General features: G+C 46.5%; 1 protein-coding gene across 4 annotated transcripts in view; it reads right to left on the bottom strand.

The window, feature by feature from the left end:
* CLSTN1 (calsyntenin 1) overlaps positions 1-11,557 on the bottom strand; it is a 30,382-nt gene extending 18,825 nt beyond the window's left edge. For 3 of the 4 annotated variants that reach the window (XM_058854984.1, XM_058854986.1, XM_058854985.1), the window contains exons 1-2: positions 11,325-11,557; positions 2,398-2,520 (exon numbers count right to left, since the gene is read on the bottom strand). In XM_058854984.1, the coding sequence (XP_058710967.1) occupies positions 2,398-2,520; positions 11,325-11,391 (190 nt within the window). In that variant the 5' untranslated portion in view covers positions 11,392-11,557. The remainder of the gene's footprint in view (positions 1-2,397; positions 2,521-11,324) is intronic. The other variant, XM_058854987.1, reaches the window with a different exon arrangement.
* Positions 11,558-25,812: the final 14,255 nt, after the last annotated feature.

The following is a 25,812-nucleotide window of genomic DNA, read 5'->3' as shown; positions in this document are numbered from 1 at the left end:
CCCTACGTGCCAGGCAGTTTGACAAGGCAAGCTGGCATGACTGTATCCATCCTGTTCTCAAAAGTGTGTCATTTCACATTTAAAACCATACAAATAACCCGAGACATAAACATCTATATAACCCCACTTCTTTTTGCACACCTGAATTTTAGGATCCTACCCACAGCACAGAGTGAGAAAAGCAGTAATTTGTTACTTTTCCTTGCCCCACAGTCCATGTACTACAAAGCATCTAAATTAACTTGTTTTGAGATGTTTCGACACGCTCAAAACTGAAATAAAGCAAAAAAGCTCTACTTAAAGTATTTTAAACCTTCACATAGTTCAGAGTTTCAGCGCTCAGCTAGAGGGCACAATTAATTAAAATATCCAGGCTTTTGAAGCATGAATAAATTTGATTTCTAAGTAGGAAGAGGAGTAAGGGCTGCAGCAGCCCCTGAGTGCTGAGCACTGCTCTGTTTTGCTGTGAAAGCACCGCTGGCCCCGTGGGCTCCCCACGCTGAAGGCCAGGAAGGGGCAGGGTCGGTGCCAGGACCAGGGCACAGCTCACCCAGCCGGGCTCCCCAAGGACAGCTCGAGGATTGCTGCATTTATTTACTGGCACACAAACACTTCCACACATCCCCACAGCACGCTCCTCCAACATTCATGCAAGTCAAACCCAACAGTCTCATACTGAGACTTCTTCACAATGTTCACGTGCCATACTCAAAATTTCATTTCTTTAACTCTGCTGCTGTTTAAAAAATCTCCATTTTTGAAAGCCAAAATATATTGTTTATACAAATATATTCTGTTTATACAACTCCCAGTTGATAAAATGTTCATTTAATGAAAGCAGGTTTACAATTTAGATCAACCCAACGGGAAGTCTCATTTAAGAAATGCTTTGACATTGGATTTTCCTCTGCAAACATATCAAAACATTTGAAGATAGTCTGACAGTACTTTCTTGAAAGCATTCCTATCCAAGAGGTAAGAAACTGCCATTTGCAGAATCTGTTCAATGCTGCTGAATTACCAGCACCTACATTTAAAGCACTTAAGAACTCAAGAGGTGATTCATGTTCTCCTCATCCCCGAGAGCACAAGTCAGGCTTCCCATTCCTCTTTTTAATTAACAGATTTTGAGTATCCCAATACAAGCTTCTTTGTTTGGCCATAAAGGGTTTTTTTGTACACAGCTGTTTTATTTCCAGTTGAGACAGCAGAAGAGCCTCTGCCATATGTACCCAACACATGAGGAAGTTTGAATTCCAGAGGTTTAGCATTATCTCTCAACTTCTGAATAGCAACTTTACCATTATCTTCAACTTCACTGGAGACAATACCAGACTTATGATAATGCAACAAAACTGTTATTTTATGCACTACCTCAAGAAAATTGTGACCAAACTGCCATAAAACTGCAGCACTCAATGCAGTCAGCTGCTGAACATTTCAAATGGCTTGTAATTTAATCACTCTCCTGTCTCTTCCTCCATGAAGCCAGTCTAAGCAATGCTCTCCAAAATGGCTCATGTCACATCCTTTAGGTACTTCACTAGGATTCTTAATTCTTAAATTTTGCTTAACCAAATAAGCTGCTGCAATTATCCAGTTTAAGCTTGTGTTATCTACTACAAATAATTTAAATACCTGCAGATGCCCAGTGGTATTCTTCAAACACATCTTTCTGACACTCTCAAATTCAAAAAAGGACTTTCCATAACTGTGCATGCAAGTAATGAATACAGTATTCCTAAACAAATGTTTTCAGAAAAAAAAAAATACTGCAGAAGTTTGTAAGAAAATTGTCAATCCTATGTTCAAAGTGAAGAATTAGCCCACACTTGGCAAATATCTTGTGTATCATTCCCTACATTCTTTGCTAGAGAAAAAAAAGCCTTTTCTTCAGCCAGAGGAAGTTGTTCAGTTTTTAACATACCCTAGACTGTCAAGCAAATTTATCATACACATGTAATCCTAATTCTACTAATTAGTATTTTCATTCTATTAAGACACAAATAAAAAACACTAAGGAAACCCAAAGTAAACTCTCTTCAGAATGGTAAGAAAATCAGTTTCAGAACTCCCACGCTGAATGCTGTGAAATGTAGAATCTAGAGGACTGAGGAAAAGGATAGACACTATGAAAACAAAACAAAAATAAAACACAGAAAAATTACCATGTACGCATTAATTGAAAGAAGCAAAGTACTTTATGGTTTGGATACTTGGATACAGCTGCAAACCTGAAATAAAACACCAGACCATGCACACACATTTCCTAGGATCTAAAAGCTTTGAAATGTTATGCTCCTGTTAGGGAAAACACACACATTTGGAGCATGGGAGCATTTGCCCCCAAGAAAGCACTTGCACATCTTCAAACAGAAATGCAGATGAATTCTGTACCTGCGAAACGCAGAGGAGCATCTTTGTCCAGGGCTATTAAAGGGGGGTCCAGGAGCACGGTGTTGTCATTTTCTGTAACTATGCCATGATAGGTTGTTTCAATCCATGGCTTATGCTTGTTAACTGAAAGGAAAACAAAGTACAAAACATCTGAAACTGACAATACCTTTAAAAAATGCTTTATAATACTAATTTTAGTACTCTCCTCTTTTATAATTCTGAATCAAGGTTTTAATAAACTAAAACATTTGAGACAAAATCCTAGCTAAGTATGTTCAGAAGAGTTGAGTGTCCCTGTAGGCTTTCCAAAAGTAACTCAGAGAATTTAAATTACTTTCAAACTATGCTGGGATTTAAGATGCCCCTGAAGTGCAATTCAAAAACCTGCTAACAGTGATGGGGAGCTGCTGCCATCAGTGTCAAGTGTGATACCAGCAAAACCTCAGCACCACACAAGGGAAGTCTGGCCAAAACAAACTTTTGTTTACACTCTGCTTCCCCCCACCATGGAAAACTTGGGATACAGCTGGTGGACTGTTCTGCACAACATGAAGACTTGCTCTCATGTCAGCTTTTTGTCTTGTATAAGGGGGTTTCACTATCATTAAGAAAACAGGTGGAAAAGAGCCCAAACTTTATTTCTTTAGTACTTGTTTTAAGAGACTGGGAAACTGCACAAAAAAATCTCACATGAGAGTATCCTTCACCTCTGCACAGAAGAGCCTCAAACTGATCACCTGAGCCTGTCTCAAGATGACTGGTCTTCCTCTGCTGCAGAGAAATTCAGTGTCTTTCCTTGTCAGCCTCCAAGTTTTTCCCACTACATCACTAAAGATGCAAGATCAAATCATGTCATCTACCAGGTTGTCATCTACTCTGTGACAATCCAATAGGAGAGCCCCTTAATTATTAAATATTTAGCTTTATGCTACGATCCCCAGCTCAGGTGGTGGAGTGTGACCACCTGAGTGGCTCCTGGATGGTTACATTTCCTTAATAGGACCATTTTCCCAAATGCAATTCTGGAAGATTGCTTAAAGCCAAATGAAAAAACAACCTAAAGGGCCTGAAAACTGCTCCTTACCAGACAAAACCAATTATCTTCAGCAAACAATGCATAGTGAAATACAAGAAATGCTTTGCTAGAGGCAACAACAAACACACCAAAAAGCATTCCAGAGGCAACATCACCCAGGTTTTGGTCTGCAGGAGATCAAGAACTTAGAACTTATGAAATGCATACCTGTGCAATTACAGCACAATAAACACTACAGCATGAACACTATCACACAGCTGAGTCCTGTTATTTCACCTCTAAAGAATTAGATAAGCAGATTGGTAAAACAGGCAGATATGGAAGGCTAACCCAGACTCTCGAATCCTGCCTCTTCAATGAACTAAAATGGATTCATGTCATGTGCCATATGCTTACCTAGGGGAATTGAAAAACTGATAAAAGAACACTTCAATAAATGATTAAACCTAGAGAACTCATACAGGAAACCATAATACTCCCAATATGTTTTCATCTGCAATCTTTTACTAGTTAGTGGCAACAGCAGACAGGATATATCACCCTCATCCGTAACAATGCAGCAAGAAAGAACTCACAAGGAACTGTTTTAATGCAAACTATGTTTAATTACTCCATGTGGTTTTAGTTAATACAGAACACCCTCTTTATTGCCTCAGTATGCTCACACAGGCACACTTGCAGCATGCAGCACCCCAGAGAGCCAGTAAATGCCAGGCACACTGTTCTGTTTCCCCAGAGCAGCTCAGTGCTCCCAGAAACACCTCACAGCAAACCTGGCCGTGCTCAGAGGCACCAACACAGATTCCTCCCTCCGAGGGAAATTGCTCAGGTGTGAGGCTCCCATGGAATGCTCACCCACAATTCAAACCTGCTCTCAAGAAAACCATCTCACCAATACAGCTGTGGCTCCAGGAGCACAAGGAGGTCACAATTGTGTATTTTTCTGTCAGTACAGTTATACCCCAATTGAAAATCTGAGTCCTTTCATCCGTTCATCCTTGCAAGGTTGTGGTATAAAATACCAGAACAGATCTCTGCCAGGAAAAAAACCTCCATCTCCATTCTAAGGTTTCTGAATGTGGATTACAAAAATACTTACGTTTTGTTTTTTGTTTTTTTTAAAGTTCTGAGAAACCTTCTCCTAATTTAGCAACCTCCTAAATCCCACTACTGCTGGGTAGGGAGTTCTATAAAACCTTGAAGTACTGTAACTACATATGAACAGAATTATGAGTATGCTGAGCATCTGCAGAGTTTAGTGAACCTTCAAACAACAGGCCCAGTTGAAAGCAAAGTCATGTCCTTTTATTGTGCTGCAGACAATAAAATCATAAAGCTTAAACCCCTTTGTGTTTTGGAAGGCTAAAACATCACTAGATTTTAAAACATAAAGCTTAAATCCCTTTGTGTGTATGAAGGCTAAAGATCACTGGATTTTAAAACACCAAACTTACTGCTGAATATCCAGGAAAGGCCTGTTATCCATATTTGTGATCTACTGACTTCAGCATAACCACACACTGGAAGGAATTCTCAAGCTAGCATTTGAAATATGAAGTACAGTTTACGAGCAATACATCACTGCTTCCCTTCAATCAAACTGAACCAAGCATTATCCTGATCTCAGCTGCTTAAATAGCATTAAATGCTGGACTGAGAAGAGGGACAAAAATGTGAAGGGGTAGTTTAATTGTCACAAACCTCCTGCAATCTACAGAAGTGGTTCAAAGCCAGACTGGTAATCTCAAACCAGAACAGCAGCCTACTCCAAGCTTGACACTAACAAAGTGCCCTGGGTTGTTAATCTCCTGCCATTTAACTGGGATAAACTCCACTGGTTTCCTTGAAATACAATATTCACACTATTTGTAAGCGCCTCAACCGGAATCTGCTGTAAATCCCAGCGAGCATTTAATCTAGTCAGGCGGGGGGAGCTGTGCTGGCACAGGCAGCTCCAGACTTCTGCCGGCTTTTAGTGGGCACAAAGAAATTCCAAGGCCAGCGAAGCACAGGCATTTCCCGGGTGTCACCCTGGATGGAGAAGCTCCTGCAGAAGCCTCCCACGTCCCACGAGGTGAGCAGCAGCCACTCCCAGCTCCCATTGTCCGCAGGTAATTGCTGCTACAATTACAAGGGGAGGAACTGAACTGCTCGTGTGCCTCCAACAGCAGGTTTGGAAATGCCCCTGCCCCAGGTAAATGTGCTCAGCGGCTCCTGAAGCAGAACAGAGCAGGCTGACAGCTCTGCAGCAAAGGGAATGCTCCTCAAAGCAAGGATGCTTCCTTCCCAAGAGCGATGGCTGATGCTGCAGAACACAACCCAGCACATAACCAGCGGCAACCTCTTCCTGCTGCCTGGAAGAATTAATGAATGGAAATGAGCAGGCAGGCAGGGCAGCCCGGTTTAGGGCTAGCATGGAAACTTTAATCAAAAGCCATTAAGAAAACCAGATTAATTCAGCTCTGCAATTTGAAAGCAAATATTAAAATTAAATGTACTTACCAAAGTCCTTTCTGAGGACTTCTGTTATCTTCCTACAACTGGTCAGAAGTTTATTTGACTTCAATGGGATCTGGCATCTACATGACTGAAGATTTAAACACACCTTACACAGAAAGGACTGTAGCTGGAAAACTTTTTCTTCTAGGTAACTACTTCTACTATACAGTGCTGTCTAGCCACATTGCATATTGTTAGAACTGAATCAAGATGATTCATGTCAAAATAAATTCCTAAGAATTAACTGGTTAAACATATTAAACTCAGTAACAAGTGCTAGAGATTGAAAGCTATTTGTTCAATCTAGTGACAATTAACACAAAATCCTCATTCTGAAAACCTACCTTTGAGACCACATGAAAAATTACTAGAAAAATTAAAAAAAGAGAATTATATTCTCTGTCAATACAGATGAAATACACTTCATCTGCAGTAGATGAACTCATAAAGAGTCCTTTACTTGTCCTGAAGGTCGAACAAAAACTGATTACTGTATGTATTTTGCTTAATTGTCTTCCTCTGGAGACAAGAGATTACAAGGATGCCTTTCAGTGAGACAATAAAAACTTCAACGTGTCTTACCTTGAACAGTCATAATTTAGTACTGTTCTGATTAAATTTCAAGCCATATCATTAAAAGAACAAGTCTGTGTAGTACCTAACCACAGAAAAGTACAGTCCAGCCAAGCAGTGTAGAGCTGCACAATAAAGTCTGCCTTCTCCACCCTGAAAGTAAAGCTGAACAAGAAAAGGCGTAGCCTGGCCTGATTACAATGTGTGTTCTGTCCTGCCCAGCCTGCCACTCACTGCTCCTGCCTCCAGGAGAAAAGACTCAGGATTAATTTGGATATAAGCAACTCAAAATAAACCAGTGGTAATGAAAAGATGTACTGTATTTGTTTATTTAACTAGGTCTTCTCAAACCTACAATTTTACCAAAAGTCATTGTCCTACAACCAGGTCCAAACAATGGGATAAAACCAAACACAAGTTCTGCTCGAATGCTGACTTTGTTGACAGTGTGGAACTTGCCCACAGTGTGAGGTTCCACGACCAGCTACCATTTCCACTGCTGGGAATCAAAGGCAGCGGCAAAGTACGAGGGAGTGAGTCCAGGAGACTCAGTGGAATATCCAGATGCCCCAGGACAGGGATTAAGTAAGGGCATCCACCATTGCCCCCTCCAGGGTTCCCGGCTGAAGGAAAACCCAGGGGTTGAAATTCACCCCACAATTTCAGATCTCTGGCTTGGATTCTTTGCCACAGCTAAGGAGCACTTGTAACTCCTGCCCTGGAAGCTCAACTGCCATACACCAGAGCACAAGATAACATTTATAAACTATCAGCTGCCTACACTATCAGCCTTCACAATTAACCCTAATTCTTCAAACACCACATTCAAACCAATAGCTGAAGGGATTCAACAAGGTTTTATTAAACTGTATTTTGCCTAGAGAAAAATCTCTTGTTTGTCACCACTTACAGGAAGTTTCCTGTTCTCCACTGAAACAGTTGCCTAAATCTGATTTTATTTGTACAAAGATACATTAAAGTTTTGCTATAAGCCTGATGAAGCTAAGAGATATGCAAATGACTGATTAGAAACTATTTGCAGTTTTTACTATCCACAACTGCAACAGAAGAAACATTCAGAGCACCAAAGACCTTAGACAGAGGATAACTGGCCAAATTTGAATTTGGATAAAAGCCTGGCAGAGAAAACAAAGATTCCACCGCAAAACAGTTTAAATAGGATTAAGACAACAAAGCCTTAATTTCAAGTGAAATTTAAAATGTTTTACATTAAACAGAAGATGGAAATAGAAAACATAAGCCTTTAACTACAAACACTGATTTAATAAATGTTATCTTAAATGTTGCTAATTATAGTGCAAGAGTAGAAACCCCTTCCCTTTTAACTGTTGTATTTATAAACTTCGCTCCTTGAAAGGAAACAGTATTTAGAAATACAGCAAACATCACCCCAGTATAGCTGGCACTTCTGGCTCTACTTGTTGACTCCATTTAAAAACAGGGAAACCCACTGGGAGCAGTAGCTGCAACTTGTTTTCAATCAGATACAAAGCAAGTGAGATGAGACCTAATACTATAAACAAAGGACACACAGACAGCTCTTCAAAGGCACTGAGGTTTCCAATAATCCTTTCTAAAGGCTCCTAAGGAGGTTTAGTGCCTACAGAAGCCAATGCGAGTCAATCAGTGCAAAACAAATAAATTAGAGTGCAAAACAAGATTTATTTAAGACCAAGGCTTCCGCCTGACTGAACTCTCCCATGTTGAGGTATGGCTTCTGTCTTTGACAACAATGATAATGCTACAAGATATGCAGCCCTTAACACTATAAACCACATTTCAGAGAGACTTCTCCCAGTGGAACTAAAGAGAATGAGAAAAATGGTCCAAGTGCTTTTGTCCAGAAAGCTTCAATGACTATAGAAGTTCTTTCCTCTCTGCAGAACAGTTTCAGAGCCTCACTCAGCTATCACATACTTGGGCTTCATGGCAGGAAACACTGCTTTACCCAGAATACCAGAAGTCTAAGTTGTGGGATGCTCACAGTATGCAGAGTTGTGGCCTGACCTGGGTCTATCTTCAACCCTTCTAACTTCCATGACACACTGAAGCCCATGAGCCCAGCTTCTTTCCTTCTCCTTAAAAAAATCTTTGCAATTATCTGCAACTGGTGATTTTGTGGCTGCAGAAACATCACCACCTCAAACCAGATACATTTATTAAGTCTAGAGAAGTTTCTGCTGACAAATTTTCCTGCTAATTCAGCACAGACAGCACAACCTGCAGCCTGGTAACACGGGAGAAGACAACCAGCACAGGAGCATTCCAAACACACCATAAACCATTCCTGTCCACACCATCTCTCCTCCATTTCAGTTTCCACAGCAGTGCATTATTTTAAATAACACATACAGAAAAAGAGATTAATATTGTTTGCATGAACAGGTGGCTGTATATAATGCTTTCCCAAGCACTATACATTGTTGAGAGGTCTAGTACTGGTTAATTCTCCCTGTCCTCAGTGGTTTCTTACTTTCATAAATACTTGGAGAATAAAAATACCCAGGCCCCACAAATAGCCAAATTGTCTCTACATAATGCTTTAGGGTAGCATTACATTTCCTTGCTCTAGAAAGAAGAAAGACAACTACCTAATCCCCAGCCCTATATTAAAAAGGCTGTTCCTGTCAAAGAAATATCAGAAGAAGGACTGTAGTACTAACAAAGTGGTTTGTGGTTTGGATTTAAGAAATTCACAGCACCACATAACTTCCTGAAATAATCACAGATCAGCAAACCCTCCTCAAGATAGTATTACTTTCATCAATACCCTTCCTAAATGACAGTGAGTTGGAAGGGCCCCAAGACACCAGAGGTGTGTTGCTCTGCCTGGTCAGGACCCATGGAAGCTGCAGCAGTGAGCTGCGCTGCCTCCTCCTCCGGAAACTCCTCCATTCCACTCCCCATGCGGCTCTGGTCAGAGACATCCAACTGCTTCATCCACAAACACAGTCTGAATGCACTGCTGGCTGCTGCTTTCCCACCGCAACAAGCTTAGAAATATTTGGGTCAACTTGACCAATTACAAAACTAATTCGATTAGATTAAGTGTTTTGCATCAGCTGGACAGAAAAATGCCTCTTTGGAACCCAAAAATCACTCTCTGCACCCCTTAAAACAACTACAGGGAAGATGGTAGGTCAACTAGCTCAGGCCTGCCTTTTGTGCAAGATTGTATCACCCAAACACTGTTTCCCTCTCAGTCCATCATCAAAAAGGAAACCACTTTTCACTCCCCTGTTCCGACAGGAATGGCAGAACCGCCAAGTTCAACTGTACTTGAGGAATAAAAAAAAAATGGAGCTGGCAATACAGCACAAAATAGAAAGCTTACCATAAATGCTTTCAAACAAATGCCTTTCCTAAGAGCAGGGAAATGAAAACGAGTAGCCCTTGCAGCTTTCCAGGTGTCCTGCAGAGCTTACTTGTCACTAAGTGCATCTCCACATAACATTATTAACAGGCCTACCTACAGCAACCAAAACGCTACAAGGACTAAGGCAACTGCACATACTAAGCCAAACCAGCCCTCATTCTGTAACTCAGTTATGTGTGATGAAGTTCAACAGATCAGGATCTGCAGCCCAGCAGCTCTGTAAATCTGACTGAAAACAGGTACTGCCATCAACAAGCTGCAGAAAATCTGCCTACCAGCACTGTCCTGGGTAATGCTGCCTAAATCTGCCATTTGTTTCCAAGAAGCTTCCTTGGAAAATGGTTTTTGATCGTAATCTTATTCCTAATTTCAAATGATGGAATTCAAAGACACTATGCATGTGTACTGGTTGGTAAAAACTATATTTAACGATTCCAAGAATGCTGATGAACAGATTGTACTTGAGGGATCTTACACAGGTAAATGGGCACTGTCAGAACAGCTGGCAGAGGACTTCCAAGACATACTACAGCATCAGCTTCTTCATCCCACACAGGGAAACTGCAGCAAGATGTGTCCATAACGAGCTGCTTTTTAGATCAAGAACTTCCCTTATAAGAATTTATAAGCCATTTTACAGCCACTTTTTTTTTTTTCCTACATTATTTCTAATGCACGCTCCTATTCAACGCTCTTAAATCTCATCATGCCATGTTGCAGAAGCAGCATTCCCGATGCCAGGGGTAACCTTCAGGTGAGGAAGCGCCTGGGAGGCTCTCAGTGAAGGCTGCCGGGGAGCAGCCCCGCAATGCGTATGCTGCTGCTCCTCGGGATCAATCAATAGCCACCAGGCCCGCGCTCACATCGCCCAGCCGCACGCTCCGGCCCAGCCGCTGCTCCGGCTCATCCCCGCACGGAGCCTCCCTCCCCACGCCAGCCCAGCCAGGCCCGGCTGCCAAGGGCTTTTATTCCCGCTCCCGCCCCGGCTCTGCCCCGCTCCGGCCGGGTCTGCCCGCGGGACCCTCCCGGCAACAAGTGCCGCCCCCCGCCCGGCCCGGGCCCCGTTATGTAACAGACAGGCGGCCACAGCGAGCGCCGCCGCCGCGCATCCCCCGCCGGGCCGGGCTCTGCCCTCCGCGGCCGGGAGGGCTCGGGGCCGCTGGGCGCAGGTGAGCCGGGAGGACGAGCCGCCATCCCCTCATCCCCTCTGCAGGTGCAACGGCCGCGGCGGGGTCACCCCGGCCGCAGCTCCATCCTCCCCCCTTTCCCTACCCTCGATGTCCGCCCGCCTCCGCGCTCTGCGCGGGGCGCCAAGGACACCGTCCCCTCGCCCGCCCGCGGCGCGGCTCAGGAGGCGACCAGGACTGTCGCCGTCGCCAAGGTGCCGCGCAGCCTCCCCCGCCCCAGCCCCAGCCGCATTACCTCGAGCGGCCGCCGCCGCTCCGCAGAGCAGCGCGGCGAGCAGCAGGCGGGCGGCGGGGGCCGGCATGGCAGCGCGGAGCGGGGACGGCAGCGCGCAGCCCCGGCTGGCGCCCCCGCTGGTCCGGGCTCCGCTGTGCGGCGGGCGGAGGGCTCGGCTCGGCCCCGCGGAGGAGGAGGAGGAAGAGGAGGAGGGACGAGAAGCGCTGCGCGGCCCCGCTCCGCTCACCGTCCCTCCCCTCCCACCCCCGCCCGCCCCGCCGGCGGCTCCTAAAATGGCGGCCGGGTCCGCGCCGGGCAGCAGGCGGGGGAGGGAGCGAACCAACGGCGCGGGGGGGGCCGGGAGAGCCCATTGCGGACCCCCGCGGGCAGCGGCGCGCCCCGCCCCTGGCGCTGAGGGCACTGCGGCACCGCCATGGTGCTCCGCTCCCTCACGGGCACCTCCCGCTCCCTCACGGGCACCGCCATGGTGCTCCGCTCCCTGATGGGCATCTCCCGCTCCCTCACGGGCACCTCCCGCTCCCTCACGGGCACCGCCATGGTGCTCCGCTCCCTGATGGGCACCTCCCGCTCCCTCACGGGCACCGCCATGGTGCTCCGCTCCCTCACGGGCACCTCCCGCTCCCTCACGGGCACCTCCATGGTGCTCCGCTCCCTCACGGGCACCTCCCGCTCCCTCACGGGCACCGCCATGGCGCTCCGCTCCCTCATGGGCACCTCCCGCTCCCTCACGGGCACCGCCATGGCGCTCCGCTCCCTCATGGGCACCTCCCGCTCCCTCACGGGCACCTCCCGCTCCCTCACGGGCACCTCCCGCTCCCTCACGGGCACCTCCATGGTGCTCCGCTCCCTCGCGGGCACCTCCCGCTCCCTCACGGGCACCGCCATGGTGCTCCGCTCCGTGATGGGCACCTCCCGCTCCCTCACGGGCACCTCCCGCTCCCTCACGGGCACCGCCATGGTGCTCCGCTCCCTCGCGGGCACCTCCCGCTCCCTCACGGGCACCTCCCGCCCGCCGGGCCCGGAGCTCCTCGGCTGCCGCTGCCTCGGGCGCTTTGGGCTTCGCTTGGCCTCTTGCTGCGGGCAGGGAGCAGAGCGGCCTCCCCGGCGCATCACACAGCTGAAGGGACCTGCTGCCCCTCTGACGCCTCACATTGCTGATTTAAAATGATGCCACTCTAAAGCCTCACACCGCTGGTTTAATAAATGCTGATTAAGCCCCCAAGTCGTTAGAAAGAGTTAAACGCCGTATGGAGCTATTTAAGAAATAATTAACCCCATATAAAGCTACTTGAATGCTTTCTCCCTAACATTTACTTCAACATTCCATCCCCAACATTCATTTCAGAAAACAAATTAATTTCAGACAGAACCGCTGGGTTTTACCCAGCCCAAAGCTGATGCCAAAGGCAGGCACAGGGACACACCGGGAATGGGAGGCACAAAGCAAGTCAGCAGCTGGGATGGAACAAACTGCTGTACGAGCATCAGGTACAAACAATCACGGCATCATTTAGGTTGGAAAAGACCTTTAATATCATCAAATCCAACCATAAACCCAGCACCTCCATCTTGCTGTTTCCCAGCTCTAGAAGTGCAATCCTGCAGGAATGTGTCCAAACACAAACACGCCTTGGTGCATCACGGAGTCTGCTCTGCAGAGCAACAAACCTTTTTAATGTAGTGACTTCTAGCAAGGCAAAAGATTACTTCTGTTTGGAAAAATTTCCAAGCGCTATCTAAATCAAGAATTTTCATTAAGTTGCACAGAACTTGTCCTATAATAGAAAAGTTCTTTGCTCTATTATCAAAAATTTCAATTAGAAAATGTTTCAAGAAAGGAAAAAGTGGTCAATACCATGATCTAAGTTTTAACAATTAAAATGCAACCAACTTATTTTATAATTAGATCTGACTACTCATGCTTTGTACCTATTAGCCATTCCACTCCCACAGTGAAAAAAAGTCCAGAATGTTCAGGATCCTAGAGATGTGGCATTTCCATATTTTCTGTACAATTTCTGTGCAAGATTGATCTGTGCTGGAAAAGCCTCCTCCTCCCTCCTGAGGCAAAGCCAGGGCTGACTACCTGGTGACCCCCCACTCGAGATGGGGGAGAAACCGAAGGTGAGAAACCATCCTGTTCACCACCCTGGAGCAGCCACTCGGGTCCCACAAGGTGCCAGAATCTGGTCTGTACAAGCCAGTGCTTTTGGATACCCAAAGGAAAAATGTTCTTCCTCTTGCATCCTCCAAACCAACCACTTTTACTCTCTGTGTGCTCTGTCTGCAGAGCAGGAGCCTGAAGAGCCATACCCTGAGGCCCAAGGCAGTGAACATCCCCAGTGACTGTCCTGTGCTCAGGAGCTCTCCCTTAGCCAAGTTACTCCACATTTATTCCATTTACTGTAGGGCAGCTGCTCTATCAACAGCTAAGACATCTTTCTTTTTTTAAATAAAGCTAAAGCCTCAGTCTAAACCTCCTTGATTTCTCAGCCTGGCTAACATATGCTGGATGGCAGATCATGTCAGAAGAAGCCTGGAGCCCATCTGTTGCCAGAGAGCTGAGTCTTTACATTCCGCCAACGCAGCTTCAGCTGACAGGGTGCTACATGATGTGTTTCTCTTTTGTATGGAGAGTAGGACTGTCCAGCACAGTGGGACTCTCAAACTGGGCTTACTGACGTACTGTCTGAGGGAGAACCACCCCATTAATAAAGATTTGCTAGGCAAGATCTCATCAGTTGAAAGATGATTGCCCATTGGTGAATACACAGTGTAATACATATCCAGTATTTGCACAAATATTAGATTTTGATTAGGAATCTAACTATGGACAGAGCTTTAATGTCAATATAAAGGTATCTGAAGAGGGCTGAATGTCTGGCCAGTTGGCATTCACGTACACATTCTCTATTAAAACATTTTTTGCAAGATAAATTATTTTGCAACTGAGCATTTAAAAGGGCTGTGCATTTCACTTGGTTGTATCATGCATTATAACAGGAGAAAGCACAGCACCATGGACCACAGCGAGAAGGGGACTTCGCTGTTACCATCAGGACTTGTTTGAATTGTTCTGATTCTGTAGAATTAGGAAGAAGAGACATTTTTAAGAGAAGAAATGCTATGTCCTGGTGAACCTTATTTATTACACAATGACACTACCAGCTCAGATGAATTAATCAGCTGAATCAGTCATGCTGAAACTGGGAAATTTCCAAGGAAGAGAAGGCATTGATGGCATTTCACTTTCTAAACAAAACTCCTCCGAGTCAGTTGTGACTAAGGCACTGATTCAGTAAAGCAATCAATTCTTTAGCCTGTATTTTAGGATCAATTCGATGGCTTTGTTTCCTTGGATGGCTGAGGGGTTTGAACTGGCAGCTGAGGTTGATACAGATGGGCCCTGGCCCTGCACACAAGGTGAGGCAGCCACATGAAATCCTGCTCCCTGTCACCAGGGATGTTCCACTGGCACTTACTCTGGAAGTTCAGCAAACACAACATCCTCTCATTTCATTTCACAAAACTCAATTTGATTTCCATCACCAGTGTGGGACCTGCTGTGCAGCAGCCCTCAAGAGCTGTCCTGTTCCTCCTGCCTGCCGGAGGAAGCTGCATTTCCCACGCTGACAGAGATCCTCTATCCCAAATGCCACATGCCATTATTTCAGAGAAATTCAGGGAACTAACTTCAGCACCTTCATTTTACCACTTATCTCCCTCCTACTCTCTGACCTGCTTCTCAGATTCCAAAAAACCATTGATTTTTATTTTATTGGTAAGCAACAAAACTGGAACAAATGGCTCCTGGCAGAACATGTTTTCTGTTTCAGCTGAAAACCTATCGGCCTGATGTCCTTGAAATGCACAGTGTGACTAATGCCTGGCTTGCAAGGACCCAGGAGGACACATTTATTGTGCTTGTCAGAGTGGAGCTGAGCAGCCAGAACAGAAAAGATAGGGTGATAGGGGAAAATGAATGCATTTACCTGCTCCTGAGAGGCAGGCAGTGCACACAGGGAGCCACAGGACAAGCTCAGGTACCTCAGCAGCAGATCTGGATCTGCTTGTTAGAGTTCAGGACCATAAGTTATTTTGAATACATGCAGAACATGCACTGTTACTTCTGAATGTTATACTTGGACTCTTGTTTAAACGGGGATGTGTAGGGAAAGGGCCCAAACTTCAAACAGTCTAGAACTGCATGGAGAACTAGGTTATCTTCAAATAAAGAGGCTGGAACCAAGTGTGGGCTTGTTTTTCATCTTAGCGCGATTCATGTCTGCATAGCAGTGTGTTTGCAGATGAAGATTTCTTTTAATGGGAAGTTAAAACCCAGCTTTATCTCCTCCACCAGTTTATCACAGCTGCCCTGAAACCACTTCTGAGAAGGGACTAAGTGCCATAGAGACTATGCAGTCATTAAGCTCCTGAGAGAGCTGCAAACACACCCAAGCAAAAGATGAGGGCAACAAGAAAGCAGCGTCTGAGAGCTGCTGCAACTCCAGCTGCTCACATCCCCACTGGAAAAGGCAATAGGACAAAATCCCAAAGTATTTGGGAGTTTGAATTTTGGTGTTTTCTGTTTCTGACATGGCTGAAAAACAAACAGTTATGAGACTAAGAAAAAGATAATTCAGGGTGAATATAAAGGATTAATTCTGCACAACAAGGCCTATGAAACCCCAGAATACTCTTGTAAGGCAACAGGCAGTAGTGGCGTCTTTTGGGTCATTCAAAAGAAAACTCCACAACACAATGCCAGAGCAATGCCCCTTCCAGCTGGAAGACAAAACACACAAGGTGACCTGTTAGATCATTTACTGTCTTGCTGTCCCCAATATACACACTCTGAACACAGGCATAAAACTCAAGTGCTTTTAGATTTGGGAGATTAAGATTTTATTATTATTTTTTAATGCTTTGGAACCTGACTGTATATTTTAGAGGAGAAAAAAAAAAAAAAATCAGGACTGGTTTTCCCCACACTTGAAAATTTCCAGAACTGCTTTGATCATGTATGAGAATTGATTTAGGGGATGCAAATGAAGGCCTTGGCAATCTGAAGAAGAAAATCTTCTCCCCTGACATTTCGGAACGTTCAGAGAATTCTCAACAAGCCATTGAAGTAGGGGTTCATCAGAGAGACAAAAAGAAAATTCAATAAGCAAAGAAGTACATGAAACCAAGCAGCTCCTCACAAGAAAACCCGCGGCATTAGCGATCTTTCTACCTTGTTCTGTTCTTCTTCCTGCTCACACTTACCTTCTGTAGCAAAATATGCATCCAGAAACATGAAAGCAATGAAGGGGAGATGCAAGTCCTTCCTTACAAAGAGAGACTGAATATTCTGCATCATCATTATAATATTTTACAACTCATTAGCACCTTCCATCCCAGGATCTCCAAGCATTTACAAGCGTTAATTAATGCACTCTCACAATAGTTCTGTGAAGCAAAAGGCAGGTGTCTGGATACTGTGGTGACAGGTGCATTACAATTGAATAAGACAGAATTTCCAGGCTTTCCATTTACATATTTAGGAAAGAAGGGAACAAAGAGGGGAGGGAAAATTAACAAGTGCTGCAATAGCTTGAAATACCTTGAATCAAGATATAGTGTAAATACCTTGAAATACCTTGAACACACTACCTTTCAAGTCTTTACCTGAAACGCAATACTTGTTAAGGACCTCAAGAACATTTATTAACAGAACTATTTGCTGAGTGAAGAACCATGGGTTTTTCTCCAGTTCTATCACAGATGTCCCTCTGGGACAGTGTCTTGCCCCTGCCCTATTTCCTTGTCTGACAACACAGTCCAGTAACACACCAGGTATAAAAGGGTGAGTGGATAAAGCAACTTATATATTTACACCAGGTACTGGTGACTGTTTAAATTTCTCAGCTTACAGATGTTTTGTATTCTTTAGGCTCATGGTATTCTGCAAACATCTGGTCACACAATGAGGTTTTCCTCTCTGCTTTCCCCCTGCAAGGGAGAAGAGCCATGTGCATGAATATTCCCCTCCCCAAGAGCCATATGGGAATGTAAAGGCATTCTCTGAATTCATTACCCAGCCCCACAATATGATTCTGTCTTTGTACGGGCAAGAAAATGGATGTTAATTTATTCCTTATTGCTAATTTGAAAAGGAGCACAAACACAACAGTTCCATTGCAAAGACTTCTACCAAGGGTGTAGTTTAAGTCCAATTATGTGCTATTAGTACATTTGCTCTTTATTCCTGTGGCATATTAATTACATGTCTGGTATTCTGATAATTAACACAATTACACTCTTTATTTTCCCCTTTCTTAGCCAATATTCTTGCATTTTATTGGGATAAGTAATTTTCTATAGGTAAAAGGAGCCAAATCATCACATTAATAAAATCAAGAAACAGGCTTTCAAATGAGCTTATACAGAGAAGTTCCAGCAGTGTTCTTCAGCAAGAAGAAAAGCAGATGCTCTCTTGTTGGGCTGCAGCCTATCTCAGAGATTCCAAAATGAACCAAATTACCATCCTCTAGTTGTGTATCCAGCATGGCAATGAGCCTGAGCAGCAGGGCCCTAAGGACTGCACTGGCACTGCCACACACAGCTCTCCCAATGCCATCGTGTGTTCACAACCTCTGATCTCCCACTGGCATCTGTGAAACTCAATGCCATTTAGCAAAAACAAAAGTGGCAAAGGGTCAGCCAAGGTGTTTACAACTGCCCAGGTCATCCACAAATCAACAGTCGGCAGACAATGTAAAGGAGTATTAAGGAACAAAACAAAACAAGCACTCTCAGTGCTGTAAAACATCAAGGTGGGTAGATTTCACTAAATTAACTACATACAGACACCTCAAAGATCTGGGGTTTTACCTTCAGGACAAATCACTGTTCCTCTAAAAACAATAGTTTTCTTTAAGAGCAGATCTTGAACCTCCAGTCGGTCTCATACACTATGGCTAAAAAGCCCCACAATGGAAAGAAAGGTTCCAGCAGTTTCCTTCTCAAATTGTTTTTTTGGAAAAGAAGAAAAGCAGGAACAAAATGTTACATCATTCTGCAGCAGCACAGAGCTCAGTGGAAGGTTCCTCAGCAGCCTGTCCTCAGATCCCGTGTCCTGGTGTCCAGCAGTGCTGGCTGTGCAGAAATTGGGGTGTCCCTGCTCCTCTGCACAGCCAGCAGTGGACACTCCTCACATCTGCTCTCTGGTGCACATTTCACCACATTTCACCACATTTCACCGGTAAGGAAACCCGTGGCTGCAGCCACAATCCCAACCAGTCCCTCTTTGCACAAACCCCCTTACATCAGTTGGTATCAGTGAATCAGTTCCAGGATCTGCACTGTGGATAATTTCCCCAGATTTCCCTGAGGCAACGTTTTACCTACATAAGCTACCTCTTAGAAAGTTTTTAAAAGTTCTTTTTGAGATTATCTGGTCGGGATGAAATCCCAGTTTTGCTTTTCTTTTTTTCTTCTCTTATCCCCCCATCCCCGCCTTTGTTTAAAATTCCAGCGCTCCCGGTTCTTCCCTGGCAGCGCCCCGGTTATTTCAGTTCCAGACACGAGAGCAGTAAATCCCTTGTCATCTCCCGTATTTATTTCTGTTCTGACAGATACCAGTGCTGACCCTTCCTGCACTAAGCCACTGCCCTCCTGCCCTTCCCTCTAATTGCAGCTCTGCTAATCGCGTTCTGCTCATCACACATGTAATCACTGCTGGGCACGCCAGGCCAGCGGGAGGAGAGCAGCGGGGACAGGGAGAGGGGACAGACAGACAGCGGGGACAGGGAGAGGGGACAGACAGACAGCGGGGACAGGGAGAGGGGACAGACAGACAGAGGGACAGACAGACAGAGGGACAGACAGACAGCGGGGACAGGGAGAAGGGACAGACAGCGGGGACAGGGAGAGGGGACAGGGAGAGGGGACAGACAGACAGAGGGACAGACAGACAGAGGGACAGACAGACAGAGGGACAGACAGACAGAGGGACAGACAGACAGTGGGGACAGGGAGAGGGGACAGACAGACAGCGGGGACAGGCAGACAGCGAGGACACAGCGGGGACAGACAGCGGGGACAGACAGTGGGGACAGACAGACAGCGGGGACAGGGAGAGGGGACAGGGAGAGGGGACAGACAGACAGAGGGACAGAGACAGCGGGGACAGACAGAGGGACAGACAGAGGGGACACAGCGGGGACACAGCGGGGACAGACAGACAGAGGGGACAGACAGACAGAGGGACAGACAGACAGCGGGGACACAGTGGGGACACAGCGGGGACAGACAGAGGGGACAGACAGACAGAGGGACAGACAGAGGGACAGACAGACAGAGGGACAGACAGACAGAGGGGACAGACAGACAGAGGGGACACAGCGGGGACAGACAGACAGAGGGACAGACAGACAGAGGGGACAGACAGACAGAGGGGACACAGAGGGGACAGACAGACAGAGGGACAGACAGACAGAGGGGACACAGCGGGGACAGACAGAGGGGACGGACAGACAGAGGGACAGACAGACAGAGGGGACACAGCGGGGACAGACAGAGGGGACGGACAGACAGAGGGACAGACAGACAGACAGAGGGGACAGACAGAGGGGACAGACAGACAGAGGGACAGACAGACAGAGGGACAGACAGACAGAGGGGACACAGCGGGGACAGACAGAGGGGACAGACAGACAGAGGGACAGACAGACAGAGGGACAGACAGACAGAGGGGACACAGCGGGGACAGACAGACAGAGGGGACAGACAGACAGAGGGACAGACAGACAGAGGGGACACAGCGGGGACAGACAGAGGGGACAGACAGACAGAGGGACAGACAGACAGAGGGGACACAGCGGGGACAGACAGAGGGGACAGACAGACAGAGGGACAGACAGACAGAGGGGACACAGCGGGGACAGACAGACAGACAGAGGGGACACAGCGGGGACAGACAGACAGAGGGACAGACAGACAGAGGGGACACAGCGGGGACAGACAGAGGGGACAGACAGACAGAGGGACAGACAGACAGAGGGACAGACAGACAGAGGGGACAGACAGACAGAGGGACAGACAGACAGCGGGACAGACAGACAGAGGGACAGACAGACAGAGGGGACACAGCGGGCAGCCCCAGCAGGAGCAGCCGAGCCGCGGGGCCCGGAGCTCTCCCCGGGGGCAGCTCCAGGGCTCGCAGCCTCCCTCGGCTCCTTTCCCTCGCTGCCCGGAACGGGACGATGGATAAACGCTGGCACTGACCCGCCCCGGGGTGGGGAGGCTGTGTCCAAGCACTGGACACCGTTTTGGGAAGGTACAGAGGGTTGTTGCTATCACTGCCTCAGCCACTGACCCACCAGCAGCAGGAAAACAGCCGAATTCTATTCTGTGGCTTTCGAATAGGTGTTAACACGTTAACCCTAAAAGGGAGTCAGCAAAGAGCTGTTTTGTCTCAAAGCAGGAAGCAAACATCCACCGAGTGAAGGCTCACACACCAGGCAGAACAATCTCGGTTCTCAGCAGCTCCCTCCCCAACCAACCCAATACATGCAAATGAATCGGAGGGATTTAGAATAATTACCCCATCCCAACGTGTGCTGCTTTAATGTATCCATTAGATTGTTAACTCCAGGGTTTCCTCTGCTGAGTGAGGGAAGATAAAACATTTCCAGTGAGTAACTTTTTGGAAAGGTTGTATGCCCACCTCTTTCATGGATCTACTGTTGGAGCCCACAGGATCTCAAGGACCATTCCACTATTCACACAAACATTCAACAGCCCTGAATTTCCACTTCAGGTCACCTGGACCTTCTAATGTTCCAGGCTTTCTCTCATTTTCAATCTGGACAAAGAGCCTCCGAACTGAGATTTTTACTTTTTCTCCTCCTGCTCTACCCACTGCTGTCTGTCAGAAGTGGATCAGCTGAGTAAGTGGAATGACACACTGTCTTCTGCAAAAGGAAGCAGGGGGGCTTTAAATCCCATGTTGTGTTAAATGACTGAAGTACAGAGCTTTGCAGTGCATGCTAACAGCACACACTGCTCCCTGTTTACTGCTGCTTCAATGAGACATTGTCTATGGAGTGGAAGTAAAAAGCTTATGAGATGAGACAGGCATATCATCCTGTCTGAAGCCCAGCTTACACAGGCAGCTTCACGCGGCGTGAGGAAGAGCCTCTGGGAATGACAGGCCTCTGTGGAACATTAAAATACAACCCAGGATAGGTCAAGTATTTATTGACCTGATCTAAAATCGAGTCTGAGTGCCCAGGTTTCACTGATTTGAACGAGGGGAATATGATGACAGCTGAAACTCCAGAGGCTCTGCAGTGACTGAGTCCTCAAACTGAGCAAGACGCAGAGGGGAGAGTCTGTCTGCAACAGAGTAAACAGGATAAACCTCTTCCATTTGTTAAAGCCATGATTTATGTACAAGATTATCATATGCCATTCTACAGTCCTAATCCTAGACCTTGAAGTAGCAGCAGAGATTAGAGCCTCTGACCATTTTCTAAAGAAATGTCACAAGTAAGCAGTAACATCTCAGACAGAAAAGATGCTAAAGCAAAGAAAGGGAAAAACACCCTAAATGTCTGTAGAATATCCTTTTTTTCTCCACTGAAAGGCACACAAAGCCACATATCACAGTAGATATGCACAAGAGAATTCAGCACTAGAACATCTTAGTACCCTTTTCCCTCAAGCATCTCTGCTCCCTTTGCTGCCCAGCTCTCATTCTGCCTAACAGCTCCTTAATCACAGGATCTGTCACACACATAAAATATTATTTAACCTCCAGCACAGAGGAAAATGCATTTATAATCTACTGGGTTTTCCCCTTTAATCTCTCTCTTTCTTCCCTTACTGCTCCCCCCCTCTTTTAGCAGCTCTGAGCAAGAATGGTGCTAACGACCTTCACAAAGACTTATTCAGGTCCAGACAGAAACCAGCTCTGCACTCTTGTCAAGACAGGAGACTAAAAAAACAACACACATGACCTCCTCTTTCTACCCAGGTGACAGAACACACTCCAACACATCACAAAAGCAAAGTTGTCATTGTCATGCTAGAATTACAGAACCAATTTAATTGTGACTGAGGCTCAACTCAGCCACAACCCAATCCTGTAGATAGAACGTTAATGATCCCTCAGTGATATTTAATAGCACTCGTGTTTCAAAAGCATTTTTGAGATTAAGTTCAGCAGCCTGACACAGCTGAATTTAATGTTCCATTTGTCTGGGTAGAATTTGAGTGTTGACTTTCAGCTTTAAGCATGACCTGATCTAGGATCTGACTATGCCAAAGATCTCGTTCTCTTGATCCATCTCAGCAGCACTTCATTCAAGGTGCTGTTCCTGACAAATTCTCAATTGAAGCCCCCAAGAGCTCTCTGTGCAGAAGGGCACGAGCTGGCACTGCACACACAGTGATCTACCACTGTGAGTCTGCTATTTACTAGAGCAGGTGCACTCTGAGCTCTGCTGCTTTTGGTCTCTGCAGAACCCTCAGTGAGCCTTTCCTCCTTGTTCCTGGGATGAAGTTTATCTAAACCCTTCTCAGTCATCCAGGTCTCCCCTCCTCCTTTTGACAGCAGCACTGAAAGTGAGAAGATTTCATTTAATTCCTTGCACTGCTCCAATCCTCTGACACCTAAACTTTGCTACATTTAAAGACAAGAAAAAACGGGGTAAGAATGACCATGTAGCCACAACAGCCAGGGTAAGTCCACATGTCCCGTGCAGCTTCAGAAGCCTGTGATGACCTGAAGGTCAAGGTCAGACTAAAACAAAGGCACTGCTCTACACCCATATGGTGTGAGAGCAGCTAAGCACGTACAGAAACAGCACGAGGCACAGCTCCTTTTAGAGGGAGACTCTGAAGTCTGGTGCTCCTGGCAAGGCAAGGCAAAAGCTTAAGATTCTGTCTAGTTTAATTATCATCTTTCTGCAGGCTCAAAGCAGCTTATGAGAACACAACAGCGAGGCAGAATTCTCCTCCTGTGCTTCCACCTACAGAAACTCATCCCTTCCTGACCTGCCCTATTCCCTCCCCACACACCCCAGGGATTTCACAGAATCAAGGCATTAAAAAATCCACGGAGTAGAGACCACAACAGCTGGGAGCTGTTCTGGCAGGAGGCAGGGCCGTGCCTCAGTGTACTCAGGGCAGCAGCAGAACTCAGGGCAGCTGTGACAGCACTCAGGACAGCTGTGACATCACTCAGGACAGGTGTGACAGTACTCAGGACAGCTGTGGCACTGCACTCAGGACAGCTGTGGCACTGCACTCAGGACAGCTGTGGCACTGCACTCATTCCAGCTGTGACATCACTCACTCCAGCTGAGGCACTGCACTCATTCCAGCTGTGGCACTGCACTCACTCCAGCTGTGGCACTGCACTCATTCCAGCTGTGGCACTGCACTCATTCCAGCTGTGGCACTGCACAGCCCAGCCTCTGGCTGCAGACAGCAGCAGGGCACTCACTCACTCATTCCAGCTGTGACATCACTCATTCCAGCTGTGGCACTGCACTCACTCCAGCTGTGGCATCACTCATTCCAGCTGTGGCACTGCACAGCCCAGCCTCTGGCTGCAGACAGCAGCAGGGCACACCCTCACTCACTCTCTCACTCACTCACTCACTCACTCACTCACTCACTCACTCACTCACTCACTCACTCACTCACTCACACCCTCACTCTCTCACTCACTCACTCACTCACTCACTCTCTCACTCACTCACTCACTCACTCACTCACACACTCACACACTCTCTCACTCACTCACTCACTCTCTCACACACTCACTCACTCACTCTCTCACTCACTCTCTCACTCACTCACTCACTCACTCTCTGCTGCTCCAGGCTCTGGAGGTACAGGACAAAGGCTGAAGGTGAACTCTCAGCTCCCGCTGTCCGTTCCCATCACGTTCGGGGCCGTTTCCCCGTCCCTCGGATCAGGAGTGAAGCTGCAGACGATGGCAGAGCAGAGCCAGCAGCACCACGAGCTCCCACATCCCCCAGGGATGGAGGAACTCCCTGCACTTCATGGGACAGACCCATGGGATCCTCTCCTGCCCCTGTGGGATTGCTGCACTTGGAACGGCGTCAGAAGAGAGCAGCAGGAACTGTAGATGGTGAAAAACTAAAGCACAGAGACATCATCTGGGTTGGAGTCACTATTACAATGTAAAACAAGAGCTGGAAGTTTATTTTCTGAGTTTCACATGCCTCTGGTCACAGAGCAGCATTTAGCACCAAGGAGAGCCAACCTGGAAAATGTCAAGGCAGCAAAAAGCTCTGTGCATAGAACCACTTCATGCTGATACACGAGGCAGTTTGTGAGCAGGCCAGGTTACAAAGCTTCAAAAATATTTTTTTTTTCTCTTTTCCAAAATAAACAATCCCAATTTGAAGATCTTCAGGCTACAAAGGAAATCAGGTTGTTTACAACATACTGCAGGAATCCTGCTTAGGGCAAATCAGGTGCAGAGCAAATGAAAGCAGAGCTCAGAAGGCAGTAGATGATTTCTGTCTTTGGATGGAAACCCACCTCAGTCTGGCAGGGAACAGATCCAATCTCTCACCTTGGGAAGCAACAACAACGGTCCTCCCTGTTAGAGAGCACTTTGGTACTTGTAAAACTCCAAAAAACAGCACGAACAAGGAGGTTTAAGGGAAACTGCAGTGCAAAGTATCTGTAAATACAGCGAGTCCAAGGCAGGTCTGGAGGAACCTCCACAAGAACCCAGTCACCCGTTTCCTGACTGCTCCAGAATTCACAGATACACAGGGTACACACACTTTGCAGGATGTAAATCACTGACTGCCTGAGGCTGCAAGAAAAGTCAGTTCACCAATCACTCACTGGTGCTGTGCCTGCCCACCACCACTGAAATCTGACATTTTAACACCCTTTCAATCTAGTTCTGTGTGAGGCAATTCACACCCGCCTAACTTTATTGAAATCGTTCATCCAGGCCTTTTACTGTCAGGATCTTTAAGGATGGAAAAACCACATTTCACCTGAAAGAAATTGTGAAACAGTTGTTACCTGCTGTGGCTGCTGCCCCACACCAGCACACACCTCTGTGGGTGAGTGACAAGTGGGTCCATCCCAGGGTGCCCAGGCTGGATTTACCACATCTGTCTTCACCTTAAAAATCAAAACTGCCTCCAGCAAACATCCCACTGAGGCAGCACCTCACTACTCCTGCCACTCTTACACCCAAAACAACTTCTGCAGCTTCACTGGAGCTTCCTGAACACCTTTATTAACCTCCAACCTTTGGAACACTTTGTTTCTGATGGTAACAGTGAGGAAAAGATGCCACCCACCTAAGGACTTCCTTTTGTGCAGACTGAATAGAACTCAAGATTCCTTAAACTTCCAGAAACTGTTCTTCCTGCACTCTTGGTTTCTGCTGGTCCCAGTGCCCCGCAGCCTTTTTTGCTGTCAGCTCTGCCACAGTTCT

The sequence above is a fragment of the Poecile atricapillus genome, chromosome 22 (assembly GCF_030490865.1).
Source record: "Poecile atricapillus isolate bPoeAtr1 chromosome 22, bPoeAtr1.hap1, whole genome shotgun sequence".
Lineage (NCBI taxonomy): Eukaryota > Metazoa > Chordata > Aves > Passeriformes > Paridae > Poecile > Poecile atricapillus.
The sequence above is the reverse complement of the archived record's forward strand: the minus strand, read 5'-3'. Positions and strand labels throughout refer to the sequence as shown.